Below are 17,027 nucleotides of genomic sequence, written 5' to 3' on the forward strand. Positions count from 1 at the left end.
ATCACCTCAAGACATTCAGCCTAGAAATTGACTGACAGTCCGCCTGCTGCGTCTCTGGATCAACCACCATGTTTATACTGAAACCATAATCCCCATAGGCTACTCCCAGTCAATTACTAACAACAGCAAGAGAACTAATGCAGGCCCATTCTTGCAAGCTGTGGGACCCCCTCCCATGGGCAACTTTGACTCAAGGACTCTCATTTGGACTGACCAAAAGTTTCTTAGATCTGTGATGCAGTCTAAGAGTTTCCTAGCCATTTCTCCTTCCATCCCTCTTCCTTTCCACCAGGGTCAGATCTGCATCACAGTCTAAAGGTTCCCCTGCCTTCTCTTGTTCCCACTCCCAGTAAATTTCTTGCATATCTAATATTGTCCTGGTGAGTATTTCTTGGTGGACCTGAATGAATGCACATTTAAAATCTCACCTCTAAACTCTCCAACAATCTCCCAGCTGGTCTCCTTGCCTCTGATATCAGAGGCACTCTGCAAAACACAGTCATGTCACTTCCCTCTGTAATAACTGTTATTATCTTCTCATTAGAGAGAAAAAATAAATCCTTTATCATGGCTCTGAGCCCCCCCATACCTTGTTTTCTATGCCTTTTGGCAGCCTGATATTCTACATACATGGTCATTCGCCATATCAAAATAACCATGTTATCTCTATACCTCCATGTCTCTGCTCATGTCTTAACTTCAGCCAAAGCATTCTTCCTAATGTACAGATCTCACTGCTACTCAATATCTATCTCCCTATTATTTATAACCTATAGTCAGGGTCATATCTTTATCATCCTTTACCCCTTGATTCTTACCCTCAGTGCCTAAAATGGTAACTTATCTTCAATAGAAGCTTCCCAATAAATGAGAAAGGGAAGCAGATGGAGGAAGCTGTAAAATTAGCTTTGATGATAGCTTATAACCCATTGGTGACAAAGGTGAGTAGATGGGGACATTTAGTGTTATGGGCAAATGGACCCGTGTACCATAATAGTCCTTAGGAGTAACACTATATTTACAATATAGTGATACAATATGACTGATTTCATTTTGATAACATTGAATAATTGTAACAGATAAAATTATTTATAATTTATGATAGAAATATGTGCTAATTTGGATGAATGTGGTAGTTTAAAAATGTCTGCAGGGAGGGGCACCTGGGTGTCTCAGTCAGGTAAGCTTCTGACTTTGGCTCAGGTCATCAAGCCCCATGTCGGGCTCTGTTCTCTGACAGCTCAGAGCCTGGAGCCTGCTTCAGATTCTATGTCTCCCTCTCTCTCTGCCCCACCCCTGCTTGCATTCTGTCTCTCTGTCTCTCAAAATTGAATAAACATTTAAAAAAAATTTTTTTTCAATGTCTGCAGGGGAAAAAAATGTCTTCAGGATATTTTTAGGGCAGTGAAACTATTCTGTATGATACTATAGAGGTAGACACATCATTATACATTTCTCCAAATCCATAGACTGTACAACACCAAGAGTGAACCTTAATGTAAACTATGAACCTTGGGTGTTGATGTGTCAATGGAGGTTCATCAGTTGTGACAACTGTATCACTTTGGGGGGCGGGGTATATTGATAATGGAGGAGGCTATCTCGAGGCAGGAGGTATGTGGGAACTCTGTGCCTTACACTTAATTTTGCTCTGAACCTAAAAGTGATCTAAAAATTAAGTCTAGGGGCGCCTGGGTGGCTCAATCGGTTGGGCGGCCAAGTACGGCTCAGGTCATGATCTCGCGGTCTGTGAGTTCAAGCCCCACATCGGGCTCTGTGCTGACAGCTCAGAGCCTGGAACCTGCTTCCTATTCTGTGCCTCCCTCTCTCTCTGCCCCTTCCCTGCTTGGTCTCTGTCTCTGTCTCTCTCTCAAAAATAACATTAAAAAATTTTTTTTTCAAGATAAATAATTAAGTCTAGTAAAAAAAATACATCTGTACATTCTTTTTAAGTCCTGTTTTCAAAGGGTGGAGACATAGCATATCCCCTAGGTCCTCCATTGTTGTAAATGGCACGATCCCATCCATTTTGTGTGTATGCGTGTGTATACACATATATATCATGTCTTCCCTGTTCATTTTTTTTATTCCACTGTGTGTATGTGTATGTATACACATATATACCACATCTTCCCTATTCATTTTATCAGTGGACACAGGTTACTTCCATATCTTAGCTATTATAAATAATGCTGTGCTAAACATAAGGGTGCGTTTCTTTTCAAATTAGTGTTTTCATTTCCTTTGAGTAAATACCCACTAGTGGAATTATTGAATCATATGACATTTCTATTTTGAAGTTTCTTTGCAAAGTTCATACTGTTTTCCAGAGTAGCTGCACCAATTTACATTCCCGCCAACAGTGTAAAAGTGTTCCTTTTTCTTTATCCACATCTTGCCAACACTTGTCATTTGTTGTCTTTTTTATTTTAGCCATTCTGACAGGTATAAGGTGATACCTCATTGTGGTTTTGATTTGCAGTTCCCTGATTATTAGTGATGTTGAACATCTTTTCATATGCCTGTTGGATATTTGTATTTCTTCTTTGGAAAAATGTCTACTCAGGTCCTCTTCCCCAGATTAATTTAATCTGATTGTTTTTTAGTATTGAGTTGTATAACTTCTTTATGTTTTGGATATATTATGCTAAGTAAAATAAATCAGACTGAGAAAGACAAATACCATATGATTCCACTCTTTAGCAGAATCTAAAAAAACAAAACGAATGAGTAAACAAAAAATAGAATCAGACCTATAAATACAGAGAACAAATTTGACTGATGGTTGTCAGAGGGGATGGAGGGGAAGGGAGTGGGCAAAATGGGTGAAGGGGAGCAGAAGATACAGGCTCTCAGTTATGGAATGAGTATGGCATGAGAATAAAAGTCACAGCATAAAGAATATAGTCAATGATCTAAGGAATAGCACTGTATGGTGACAGATGGTAACTGCACTTGTGGCGAGCACAGCAGAATGTATAGAGTTGTCCAATCACTATGATGTACACCTGAAACTAATGTAACATTATGTGCCAACTATATTCAAATTAAAAAAAAAAAAAAGCACACGCTTTTAAGTGAACATTAATTCCCCTTCCCTTGAATTCAGGCCAGACTTAATAACTCATTCTAATCAATAGAAAGTGGTGTTAAGTGATGCTATAGGAATTCCAAGATTATGTCATCAAAAGGATAGCTTCTGCCTGGCTTTCTTTCTCTCTTGAATCACTGGCTCTGGGGGAATTCACCTGTCATGTGAAGACACTTAAGCAGCCCTTGGGAGAGACTCATGTGGGGATGAACTAAGATCTCCCACACAGACAGCACCAACTTGCCAGCAGTTGTGAGTGAGCCACCTTGCAAGTGGCTCCTCCAGGCCTACATGAGCATCCACCAATATGTGGCAGCAATATCATAAAAGACTCTGAGCCAGGACCATCCAGCTTGGCTGCTCCTGGATTCTTGACCCACAGAAACAGTGAGTATAATAAATGTCCAATAAATATTTAAGCCATGGAGTTTTACAGTAACTTCTTATACAGCAAGAGATAAAGGATATAGTAGCTTCCTCCCCCGCCCCCCCAGCCCCCACCACCAAAAAGTCAGTTTTTAAAATATTTTAAAGAAGTAATTTCAGGGGCACCTGGGTGGCTCAGTCAGTTAAATATCCCATGCAGCAGCGGTTGTGAGATCAAGTCCCTGAGATAGAGCCCCAAGGCCAGCTCTGCACTGGGCATGGAGTCTCCTTAAGATTCTCTCCCACCCTTGGGGCGCCTGGGTGGCGCAGTCGGTTAAGCGTCCGACTTCAGCCAGGTCACGATCTCGCGGTCCGTGACTTCGAGCCCCGCGTCAGGCTCTGGGCTGATGGCTCAGAGCCTGGGGCCTGCTTCCGATTCTGTGTCTCCCTCTCTCTCTGCCCCTCCCCCGTTCATGCTCTCTCTCTCTCTCTCTCTCTGTCCCAAAAATAAAAAAAATAAAAAAAAATAATAATAAAAAGATTCTCTCCCTCCCTTTGCCCTTCTGGGGTGATGGTGGGGTTCGTGGGGTTTGGAGCTGAAGGCCAAGAGTTCTTGAAGACATCTGGTGCAAAAAGGTGATTTTATTGAAGCACAGGGACAGGACCCGTGGGCAGGAAGAACTGCACTGGGGTTGTGGAGTGTAACTGGTTACAAACCATGGATTTGGGGAAGGTAAAGTCCACAGGCAAGTTTCCGCTGAGACTTCCACATGCTAAAGACTCAGATTACTGGAGGCCTAGCTATTGTCAAGCTAAATTTGTTTCTCCCCCTAGCAAAGCATTAACATGAACACAGTAGGGAGTTCCTGGAGAAATGTTATACTCTTATATTTGCCACAAGTATTTGTCAATGGGCTGCAGGTTATAAGGAAATTTAGTTTTATCTGCCATTTCCTTCTCCTTTGTTCCCCATATCACGATGGAGGGGTGATGTCAGGGCTCCAGGAAACTCAGTCTACAGGTTACTGGAGATTAGGCTATTGATGGGATTGCCTTTTTCTGGTAAACTGGTGTACTCTTTATCAGTTTAACCATTTGTTTTGTCCTTTCCTTTGTCCTTGTGATGAGGGAGGATGGGGCAAGCTGAGGGCAAAAGTGCAGGCTAACAGCACCCTCCCCACCCCAGGTGGGTTGTGTATGATAATCCTTGGACACTCTAGGCTCCCAAAACAGGAAAGGACAAAAAAACCCAAATGGTAAACTGATAAGAATCTCCACTAGTTTACCAGAAAGAGGCAATCCCATCATTTCCTAAAATCCAGGAATCCCTACTGTCTTAATGTTAATGCTTTGCTAGAGGGAAAAACAACCTTAGCCAGACAAAGCTAGGCCTCCAGAAAGTCTTTAGCATGTTAAAGTCTCTTTGGAAACTGCCCCTGACTCTATAAAATGGTCACCCTCCACCCCCCGCACTTATAGTGCAGCTCTTCCTCTTCAAGAATTCTTTCTTGGTCTTCAGCTCCAGAGCTCATGAACCCCCCATTACCCCAAAACTTTATCACTTGGGCAGCCAAAAGTGCCTGAGGAGTATCACCCATAATCCCACTTGGGGGAGGGGGGGTGCTAGCTTGTATTTTGCCCTCAACCTGCCTCACACTCCATCAATATCATTTAAACTTTACTGTTTTTAAGCTTATTTTTATTACTTATTTTGAGAGAGAGAGAGTAGGGGAGAGACAGAAAGGGAGAGAGAGATAATGCCAAGCAGGCTCCTCACTGTCAGTGCTGAGTTGGAGGCGGGGCTTGATCCCACAAACCATGACCTGAGCCTAAATCAAGAGACACTCAACCAACTGAGCCACCAGGCGCCCCAATAAGCAATTTCATTTATATAAAATGTTTGATGATGCTGGACGAATTCCATTATCCATTAGCAAGATGAAAAGGAAAAGTTGTTTTTATATGTTATGTTCTTTGTCCCAGTCACAGGACTTATTTTATTTGGGCTCTCATCAGCATGTTTACATGTTTGTATCCTTTATATGTCAATAAATAAGCCCCAAACATTTTAATGCTAAAAATGGTCAATTTATAAAGACTGAGATTTCAACTTTGTATTCTAATTTTAAAAAGGGAAAAAACTGGGGTGGCTGGGTGGCTCAGTCAGTTAAGTAAGTGTATGACTTCAGCCTTAATTCCTGATCTCACAGTTCTTGAGTTTGAGCCCCACATTGGGTTATCTGCTGTCAGCACAGAGCCAGTTTCGGATCCTCTGTCCCCTTCTCTCTGCCCCTTCCTCACTGGTTCTATCTCAAAATAAATAAAAACTTTAAAAAATAAATATAAAAAGTGAAAAAACTGATTATAATTTATTTCAGGACACATCCCCTTTAAAATATTTTCATTTCTCAACTTCTATTGGGATACATCTCCACATATTTAACTGAAATATCCCTGTGGTAATAATAAAAACTATATATGGTCTTTGTCTTTGGAATTTCTTGAGTAATGGGATTCCTTTGTTATTCATAAGAAGCCCTTTAAAAAGTCATATTTATGCTAATGAAGTGTTTTAGGGTGGTGTCCCTAAAAAGCCTCAGGATAGGGCTGGTTAGAAAGACCTAAAAAGACCAAGTGATAAGAGGGTGGGAATTTTCTTGGCCTCACCCACAGACCTCTGAGGAGAGGAAGGGGTGGGGGTGGGAGGCTACAGATTAATCTCGGACAAAATTTGATGAGCTTCTAGGATGGCTAATGCATCCACATGCTGAGAGGGTGGTGAACCCCAAGTTCCACAAGGGAAGAAGCTCCTGTGCTCAAAACCCTTATGGACCTCACCCTATGTACCTCTTCATCTGGTGACTCATCTGTATCTTTTATAATATCCTTTAAAATAAACCGGTAAACATATGAAATGTTTCTGAGTTCTGTGAGCTGCTCTAGCAAATTAATCAAACCCATGAAGGGGATTGTGGGAACCTCCAATTTATAGCTTGTTGGTCAGAAGCACAGGTGGACTTGGGATTGGCATCTGAAGAAGAGGCAGTTTTGTTATTAAGTCCTTAATCTGTAGCATATTATGCTACCTCCAGGTGGATAGTGTCAGAATTGAGTTAAATTTGTAGAACACCTAAAGAATTGCTTTTGTCATGTTGGAACATACACTTGAATCCCTGAGTGATTAACATAATTATTCTGATTAAGATTCCATGAACAGAACTACAACATTAAAATACTTCCCTAATTATGCTTTTCATGCTGCATTTGCCATTTTCTGTTCTCAGTGAAGATACTGCCTTTATTCTTTTGCATTTTCCCCTTCTTATATGAAGTATATTTACACACCAAAGAACATAGTCAATGTAAAGGTATTGTCTTTGCTTCTAACTGGAGAAGATGTATTTCAACTCTTTATGTTGTTCCAGAAATCCCCTTTCTCCATCCAACTGCTGAATACTCGCAGCATTTTATCCAAACTTCTCAGGGCACCTGGGACTTTTTAACTGTGTTTAACTTTTTAACTGACATATTTATATTAAGAAGGTAAGATATAAGCTTGAGGAGAGTGATTATGTTTACTCATATATTTTTCCTCACAGTGCTTTGCACATACTAGATGGCCGATGAACATTTAGCAATTTAGGCAATAGACTGACTTTCCAAGGTATCAGATCCACAGCCATCTGCCTAATAAAAATTCATGACAAAAATAAAAGGACAAGATAGATTCTATTGAAAGAGACTGAATACACAAATAGACAATGGCAGACCATATATTACCACAGAACTTTCACCCACAACCTGCAGCAACCTGCTCAAGAAACCAACACCTTTTCTATAACAAACTCCAGAAGCCAGCCTGCTGTAAGTTAGACTTGCAGAAAGTCAACTTGTTATCTTCAGTGACTATGCAGCAAACTGCACAATAACTTACATAATAATTGACCAAAAATTATTGGCCAGGACTTGATTAATAACTGACAGCTACCTTAATTTTGGTGCTGGCTTCTGATATAGGACCAACCATAAAAGCCAAATACACACCCTTAACCAATCACACAGGATCCCCTGCTTCTACTTGCCTCCCCTACATCTTCCGCATGCCAATAGCCCCCAACACTGGCATACCTGAAGCCTTTCCTTTATTTCACTATAAGGTTTTCCCATTCCTCTGCCAAAACAAAAGGCTGACTCCCCCTATAACAAGTACAGAATAAATAGTCTTTGCTTTTCTCATTTGACTGGTCTTCATTTATTTCCACAGCTGCATAATGAAAGTCCACTAGTATTAAAAAGACAAATTAATTCATATAAACTGGGAACTTGGCCAGGTAAAGGCCAAAGGTGAGCCTTGTCACAAACTGAGGAGTCTACAGACAGAACCCAATGATGGATATCATCCAGCTGAAAGACACCTGACATCTATCACCTGGGGAAGTGTTATCCTGTTTAGGTGTCCTTGAGATCAGTGCAGGAAAATGCCCAACCCCACTTGGGTGACATAGTCACCACCTGCAGCTGCATTACACAACACTCCTTCCATTAACCATTTATTAAATAACACTCTAAAAGATGTGGCTTAGTACATTAAGTTCCCACAAGTCTGTCAAAAGTCTCATTGTGACAGCTCAGCTGCTTAGTTCTGCTTGAACACTTTGAACATTAGAGGGGTTAATGTCTTTCTTCCTCAGCATGCTCACAATAAGCAATGTGCAATTTTGTGTAAACTTTAAACCCTGCAGCTTCTGTGCAGTTCTGGACTAGTTCAGTCTGGTCAGCTTGAGATTATTTTACTGAGAATACTACACAGAGAGGCATACCATAGCTAAAAGTGATTAGTTGGTTCATACACAAAGTACTTTGAAATTTGGTATTATAAAATAGTTACTGTAGAAAATCTAGAAAAAACAAGGTAATAAAAAGAAAGCTAAAATCATCCCTCATGGCCCATCCAGGGAAATTAATGCTGCCATTGATATATATCCTTCCTATTTTTTTCTCTTTATGTGTATGTGGGTGAGGGAGAGTGGATTCACTTGAACAGGATAATAGGATTTTGAATTGAGTAGCTTTGCTTCTTTGAAGCATGATTTACTGAGAATTCAACTGATAATCAAGGTATTCTTTCAAAGCACTTAAGTGTCCAAGGGGAGGGGAGCATCCCTCAGGACAGATGAATCATCTGATTCTGTCAGGCCACTCTATCCAGTACATGATGGTCCCTCTGTGGCAGCCTCCCCCAGCCTTGTCCAGCAAAGCCATCACGACTCATCCCTCAATACTCAACCCTAGTGCTGCACCCATCACCCCTTCCCTCTCCCTGGTAGTGGGCTGAGTGTTTCCACATCTGTGCTCTCAGTATGCCACTGCATTTCCACCAGAGCAGTTGGCAAATGGCAGAGGGATTCTGGCATGATTGGATTTGTGCATATCAATAAACTGGATACTTCAGAGTCAGGAGTTTTCTACTTTGCAGAAGGCACAGTGAAAACAGTGGTGTAGACTTTGGAGGGTGGACAGTGGATCTGGGCTGCCTGGGTCAACTTCTGCCTCCACTGTAAGTTACGACATATCCCCTGTAAAACAGATGATACTGGTACTTACCTCATAGGATTGTGCTAAGGACTAAATTAACACATGAAAAGCACTTTTAAAAGTACCTACTATATGGTAAACACTAAACAAATGTTCGAGATTATTAAATTATGTGTAAGAACTAACTCAAGGATCTCCATGGTGCTTACAGCTCTGTCTTTTTACTCAGCAATGAGGGCATTTAAGACTCATGTAACCAACTAGCTCTTGTTAGTTTCCTGTGTATACAGTGAACAAATATTGGGTCCAGAATTCCTCTCTGAATACAACAGAAAACAAGCATTCAACATGAAACTGTTTGGGTAATGCTGCTCTACTATTAAATGGAAATGCTACTACTGGAGGTTACCCGGACCAGTTTGTTCTCCTCATGTGAAGGACATTCATTAACCATGACATGTGCACACCTCAGAATAAAACATTGATGCCTTTCTGACACATTCTCTGACTGCCCCAACCAGAGCTCATTCTTCCAAGAAGCAAGCTTTGTTGGAAAGCCAATTCACTTCAAGGTGAGGGAGAAGGGGGTGGAATCCTGACTGTGCAATATTTTCTCTGAGTCATCTCAGAATAACCAGATGGAACCAGCCCCAAATCTCGCAGAAGCCACTGGGTTTAAAGTTTACAGTTAAGTTGCAAATTACTTATCAGGAGTTCACTTTCAATGAAAGAGGAGAAATGGAATCCCCCAATGTTCACATTATTCAGCTGGGAAGAAACAGCTGAACTTTTTTTAGAGAGGCGGCTTTGACATGTTCCCTAGGCTCTAATGCTCTTAAAGAACATCTTGTTTTAGAGTATATTGTAAGAATGGGTGACCCAAACATTTTCTGACTTTGAAAATCTCAGAAATGCATTACCTAAGGCTTGCTTTAAAAATATACAGCTCTTAGGGGCACCTGGGTGGCTTAGTCAGTTAAGCCTCTGACTTCGGCTCGGGTCATGATCTCACTACCGGTGAGTTCGAGCCCCATGTCAGGCTCTGTGCTGACAGCTCAGAGCCTGGAGCCTGTTTCAGGCTCTAGATTCTCTATCTCCCTCTCTCTGCCCCTCCCCTGCTCATGCTTTATCTCTCTCTCTCAAAAATAAGTAAAGATTTTTAATTTTTAAAAAAATATACAACTCTTAAAAATATATACAACTCTTGGGGTGCCTGGGTGGCTCAACTGGTTAAGCAACCAACTCTTGATTTCAGCTCTGGTTATGACCTCACAGTTTGTGAGTTCGAGCCCTGATGTGGAGCTCTGCACTGACTGCACAAAGTCTGCTTAGGATTCTGTTTCCCTCTCTCTCTCTGTCCCTCACCTGCTCACTCTCTCAAAAATGAATAAATAAATTTTAAAAATATATATATATACAACTCTTCACTCATTAAACATCCAATAAATCAGGATTCTGGTTTCCTAAAACTGAAATAGATAAGACTATCCCAGGACTGAATCAGTTCAATTGAACAAAATGTGCAGATTTTCTTCTAAGGGCAAGGTCTTTGCCATCAGGAGAAATGGTTCAGATCTGAAACCAACAAGGGGAGCAATTCTTATCATAACCTGAGTTACATTAGCCACCTGGAGCTGGACTGGCTTCATACTTCAAGTTGTCTACTTTAAAACAAAATAAATTTTGTCACTTCTTGGCCTTTTGGCTAAGATCAAGTATAAAACAAAATAAAGTTTGCCATCCACATATCTTTTGTGTCCTAAAAAAAAAACAAAACAAAGTTCTTTTTCTTCACCTGACTCCAAAAGTCTAAGAGACAGCATCTCTGTGATTCAAAAACCAGATAACCCAAGAAAATTCTTTCCTGTTTAAAAGAGAAAGAGATGGGCGCATGGGTGGCTCAGTCAATTAATTAAGCGTTAAGCATCCCACTTCAGCTCAGGTCAATGATCTCATGGTTTGACTTCAAGCCCCATGTCACGCTCTGTGCTGACAGCTCAGAGCCTGGATCCTGCTTAGGATTCTGTGTCTCCTGCTCTCTCTGCCTCTCTCCCACTGGTGCTCTGTCTCTCTCTCTCAAAAATAAATAAACATTAAAATTAAAAAAAATTTTTTTAAAAGAGAAAGAGAGAGCGAGAGCTCTTCAGCTCTGCCTGACCCTTTGACATGCGGATTCTTGTCTCACTCCATGAAGTCAAGTACTCATAAAAATACCTCTGAAAGTCAGTCTTCAGGACTATTAAAAATATTTAAGTATGAAACAAAATTCTGAGTAATCCTATGAGTAAACTAAACTTTTTTAACCAGGCACAAATCTTTTTTGCACATTTATTCATAAAAATTATTTGAACTTGAAGAGTACTGCTGCCTTACAGTAGATATAAGTAAATGAAATTGGACATAAGAGAACAATTTGAAGCTGTTGTGATATAAAGAAGCTTGGGCTAGGAGGCCTTATGTCTGCATCTCCTCCCATTTTTGTCACTTCCTTAGTTGTATATGATTATAAGCATGTCCTTTCTCCTTTCAGTATCCTGACCTGCAGAGGTGATGACATCTCATCCCAAAGGATGTGAGAACCATGGCCTGGGACATGGGGAGTCTTCCACAGCCTTGTGCACTGCCTTCCTTCCACCGGCAGTTTGCTGGCGCCTAGATAAAGAGCTAGAAAGGCGAGGCATGGACTCCAACCTAGGGTACAGAACTGATTGCTCCAGGAACTAAATATTCCACCCTCTCCTGCCCTTTGAGGTACTCGCACTGTTTTGTTTTAATAAAGATATTCCCAGTCCTGGGCAATCCTAACCCAGAGCTGGATTTTCAGAAACTGTAGAAGACAAATAGGCCAAAGCAAGCAGAGTCGAAGGGAGCTCTCCCGGCAACTTACAAACAGGGTCTTCCATTTTCAAGGGTCTTTTCAAGCGGATGCTGGCAGGCACCGTCTTCTCAATCAGTTCATCAATACTCTAAAATGAAAAAACGTAAATCCGTGAACACTAAAGGGAGAGGAAAGTGCTTCTGAGTTAAAGGAGTCACCTCTGTTTTGCATCTACAAAGGCTTGTGGGAACCTCATTTAAATCTCCTAATTAGTGTTTCTTTAAAAAAAAAAAAAAACAACTTTGAGCAAATCAGAAATCACTTGGAGGAAAGCAAATGAACTGGGGTAGCGATTCTACCACTCTAGGCTGGATTTCAGTCAGCAACCAGAGATAATTGGATAAACCAGGAGGTCCTCCTTTTGCAAAGTTAGGGTTCATCAGGAGGGCGAGTTGGGTTGAAAAACATAGGGTTCTGAGGCGCGAAAAGCGGGTGGAGAAAGTAAACGGGTGAGAGAAGCCTGGGGCACAGGAACGGAACTCGCGGGCTCGCTTCCACGCCAGGGCCCAAGATCCGGGGTGCGGGTCCCACGCGGAGCCAAGCAGAGCTTCAGGCGGGGGCCGGGAGGCCGAGCCGGCAGAACCTGGGTAAGGCAGGGTGAGGCCCTGGAGGGCCGGGTGGGGTCCTTACCGCTAGCCCCAGGGCCTGTAGCATCTCCCTCTGGTCTTTGTCCCCCGGGCCGATGTGCCTCCGAGCGAAGTCGTCGTGTCTGGGCAGGAGGCGCTCGAGGAGGCGCGAGTCCCCAGCTCTGCTGCTGTCCCCGCCGCTGCTGCTGTCACGGCCCCGCGGCACCCAAAGCGGTCCCTTGCCCCCAGCCAGGCGGCGGCTGCCCCCGATTCCGCAGCCCAGACGCAGCCCCCAGGCCCTGGCGCACGTCTGCATGGTCGCGACCACAGTTCCCTGCCCTGGCCCACGAGGGTCAGCCGCACTCTCGGCCCCTTTGGGTCACAGTTCTCCAGGTGGCGGTTTGCCTTCGGCCTGGAGCCTCTTCTCGCTGGACGACCGGTAGGACAGACGGATGGGTGCTCGTGGGCAATGAATGGGCGCCGCGCTCAGCCTAAACACGCGCGCAAAGTTGTTGCTCCACGCGAGGCACCTGCTCTGCACACTTTAAGTGTCGCCCGGCGGGCGGGCGGTGGGATGGGGCCTGGAAACCCTCAGCCAATGGGAGTAGACGGAGGGGCGGGGGCGGGGCGTCTCCCGCCCCGCCCCCTCTCCTACTCTCTTCTCGGCCCTCGACCGAGTCCTGCGCCTGGCCCAGAACGTGCTGTCCTCAGTCACTCGTACCCCATCTCTGGCTGATGGGGAGATCTGGGCGCTCCATGCGGTCGGGGCCAAGGTCTGGGACCGCACTGGCGCGGGATCCGGCTGCACAACGGCGGGCGAAGTGCCTGGGGAACTAAGCTGAGATGACAGATGATTCTGACAGGGAGGCCAGACTCTAATAATTAGGCTTCATTCATTAATTTTAGGCTCATATTTCATGGAAACCACTATGGACAGATGAATTTTTTTTTTTTTTTTTTTTTTTTTTTTTAGCAGTTGTCGTCTTTGGGGGCGCCTGGGTGGCTCAGTCGGTTACGCATCCGACGCTTGGTTTTTGCTCAGGTCATGATCTCAGGGTTGGTGGGTTCCAGCTCCGTCTGTACTGACTGCCAGGACCTGCTTGGGATTCTGTCTCCCACTCTCTGTCCCTCCCCTGCTCGCGTGCGCTCTCTCTCTGAAAAATAAGTAAATAAACATTAAAAAATTTTTTTAAATAAAAAAATAGTTGTGGTCTTTTATAGTTGTATTGTGGGCAAATTGCGCAACCTCTCAGCTTCATTCAGTGTCCTCATCTCACATAGCTTGGTGGGATTTAAAAAGAGATTATACTGTTGAAAGAATTGCCCTAATAGTAGACTTGAACTACTTCTCTCTCCCTCCCCCACGCCTTTTCTCCATATGTGTGTGGGGAGGGGGTAAATACAAACGATATTGAGGTATATATTATGCACTATCATCTTACTTGGAAAATTTTGTAACTCTAAGCTCTCCAGCTGTCTCTTAAGATTTTTATCAAAAATAAACTTTTGGGGCACCTGGCTGGATAGAACATGTGACGCTTGATCTCGGGGTTCTGAGTTCGAGCCCCACATTGGGTAAAAAGATGACTTAAAAATAAAACCTTTGGGGCACCTGGGTGGCTCATTTGGTTGAGCCTCCGACTTTGGCTCAGGTCATGATCTCACGGTTTGTGAGTTCAGCCCTGTGACAGGCTCTGTGCTGACAGCTCAGAGCTTGGAGCCTACTTGGAGTTCTGTGTCTCCCTCTCTCTGCCCCTTCTGCCCCTGTTCACACTCTGCTTTCTCTGTCTCTCAAAAATAAATAATTAAAAATTTTTTTTCTAATAAAATAAAATAAAATAAAACCTTTGGGGCGCCTGGGTGGCTGAGTCAGTTGAGCATCTGACACTTGGTTTCAGCTCAGGTCATGATCTTGCCATTGGTGAGACTGACTTGTGCTGACAGCATGGGTCCTGCTTGGGATTCTCTCTCTCCCTCTCTCTTCCCCTCCCCTGCTCATACTCTCTCTAAAAATAATAAATTTTAAAAAAATTAAAAAATAAAATCTTTTAAAAAATTAACTTTCAAAATTATTATTGTCCTAATATGAGGAAGAGAGGACAGATGCCATCAGAACATTACTTAGACTACAGGTAAGTAAAACCTGTTTTTTTTTTTCCTCCTCTTAACTTCCTCCTTCAACTATCCTATGCGCGCGCATTCTGGTTTCTGTAGCTGATAGGCACATAGACTAGGCAGAGAGGCAGGAAAGTATAAGACAAAAACAGTAAGCAAACAGTAAGCAAAATGTGTGTGTATGGCAGGCAGGGGCAGCTAGTGAGCTAGAAGGGCTGGTTGAGTGTCTTTAAATAGTCTTTCATCCATTTGGAATTGAAATTATAGCCTGCATAAAAGTTGAGAGATACCCTCAGTGTAAGATGTGATGAGGCAGAGAGGCATTTATCCCTATTCCTGTTTATGCACTCTGTGTCACAGGGACTGGAAGCCAGAGAGCTGTATCTCCCAGATTCCTTCAGCTCTAGGGTTCTGGATGTTATTAATCTTCTGTCAACAAGATACACTTGTGTGAGAATTGGAAAATAGAATAAAAGACACCATTTTCTTATTTCTCTGACAGCAGCAGAAAAATGCATGAGTGGCAGCAAACACAAGTGCTTCCCTACCAGCCACCCACAGCACAGCTGTGTCCCTCTATAAAAATGTCCTTCGGTTTTCCAACATCGTTGGCTGCAGGAATTTCTCACTGTCCTGGACTAGAGTTTCAGTGGTTTACCTGAAGATAGGGATGGTCTACTCTATTTTTTGCTCTTCCAGTCCTTCCAGTGGTTTTATATGCACCTATTCCTGGCATTTTAATCCTCCTCTGCTTGAGTACTCCAGGTTTTCTAAATAAACCTTAACAGACTGTAACTGAGGCCAAAAGTAGCTTTAGGAAACTGACCCCCCAAAATAGGAATCTGGGATTAGCTATCCAACCTGGTTCTATTTGAAGTAAACACTAGTGGAAGTTCAACGTTATTACTAGTGGAAAATGAGATCATTATAGTCTTAGGCATGAAATAGAAACAGTTGCTTAAGTTATCAATGGGGGATTAAGTGCCTGTTGAAGGCAAGTCTTTGCAAGATCAACTAGTTGCTGGGTTGGACCGCTGTGGTGGGAATGATGCCTACAAGGACTATTGGGAAGGCTGGTGGCTTCCGGATGCACTGGAGAATTTACGAGATAAAATGACAGTTCAGAGAACTAGAGGGCTTCACCACTCTAAAACAATCTCTTAACTTCTTTAGCTGCAAGGTATTTATAAATCAGACCCAATGTTTGATCCTGTGAATTGCCCAATGATCATACAAGTTGAATTCACACCTTATTAGGTCTCACATGTGAAAGTTTTGGTTTAATTAAACATTAAGTATTAACTTTGAGCAGGGAGATTTTGGTAGTTTGGATTGAATTTGACTATCTTGAACCCCCCAACTTTCACTGAGTCCCCCTGCCAGCTGAAGCTATTCCTCATACCCTGACATGCTGATCATCCCTTGCTTGAACATTCTGTAATGGTTTCACAAAAGCATTAACCTTGCAAAGGTATGTCAATAATTCTTTTCCTCTAGATCCACAACAAGACTTTGATCTCAGCATACCCTCGGAAGATGAATAAGACATCTGACACCAGAGGAGAAGCTTACACAGGGGAAAAATTACAAGATATTGCTAATGTATATCAGTACTGGAAGACTTCTATGTAGGAGTGGGTTCTAGACCAAGGAAAAAGGAAAATAATACTGAAATTATTGATATGCTAGTAGCACCAAAGATTCCAAATTCAGTGGCTCTAAGAGTTTGCTGAGCTGGTTGACCGAAACCAGACTCAACAATGGCCTTCATTAAATTAGGTTAAGATACTAGAACTTTCTTGGTATAACAGAGAAAAAGTGATCTCTTTGTTTCTCTCTCTCTGTCTCTCTCTGTCTCTGTCTCTGTCTCTCTCTCTTTCTATATATATATATATATATATATAGATAGATATATATCACTATATATATCTATATCTATATCTATCTACCTATCTATCTGTCTATATCACTTCTGTCCTTAGAACAAGGAAAGTCTGGATAAACTAAAAATCAACTTTGGACACATCTGAAAAGTAAAATTGCAGGACAAAATGCCACTCTGAAATCTAATGAGACAGGCTCACCCAAAGAGACACAGCCAAGATCTGTTTGCCAGGAACAGAAGCTGCTAGAGCTATAAACTGGTAGGAACGTGTAATGGCAATTATGATGGATTGTTGGATGCTGACTGTGGACTAACTTGAGAGGGAGAAGCTCCTGGGGACTACAGTCTTAGTAGGGCTCCTACACTTGCATGATTTCATGGGCTTTACCTCTAGAAGCCCCACCACAGTTAGGCTGAAAACCCAAGAAATGTCCCTGCACAGCACTGGTAGGAAAAGGAAAAGAGTAATCACTGTGAAATATACCCAGAGCCTTCTTCATAACAAAGACCTACTCTCCAAAGAAAAGGACTTTCAGAGTTTATCCAAGCTAGGGAAGGGAATTTCTCCCACTGAAGCCCTCTGCAGCCTTC

General features: G+C 42.6%; 1 protein-coding gene across 2 annotated transcripts in view; it reads right to left on the minus strand.

The window, feature by feature from the left end:
- Positions 1-13,001, minus strand: part of GLDC (glycine decarboxylase) — a 105,536-nt gene extending 92,535 nt beyond the window's left edge. Inside the window, exons 1-2 of one of the 2 annotated variants that reach the window (XM_011288328.4) lie at positions 12,501-12,999; positions 11,880-11,958 (exon numbers count right to left, since the gene is read on the minus strand). In XM_011288328.4, the coding sequence (XP_011286630.2) occupies positions 11,880-11,958; positions 12,501-12,752 (331 nt within the window). In that variant the 5' untranslated portion in view covers positions 12,753-12,999. Of the gene's footprint in view, positions 1-11,879; positions 11,959-12,500 lie in introns of both variants that reach the window. The other variant, XM_045042922.1, reaches the window with a different exon arrangement.
- Between the last annotated feature and the right edge of the window lie 4,026 nt (positions 13,002-17,027).

This window comes from Felis catus, chromosome D4, assembly GCF_018350175.1.
Source record: "Felis catus isolate Fca126 chromosome D4, F.catus_Fca126_mat1.0, whole genome shotgun sequence".
NCBI classification, from domain to species: Eukaryota; Metazoa; Chordata; class Mammalia; order Carnivora; family Felidae; genus Felis; species Felis catus.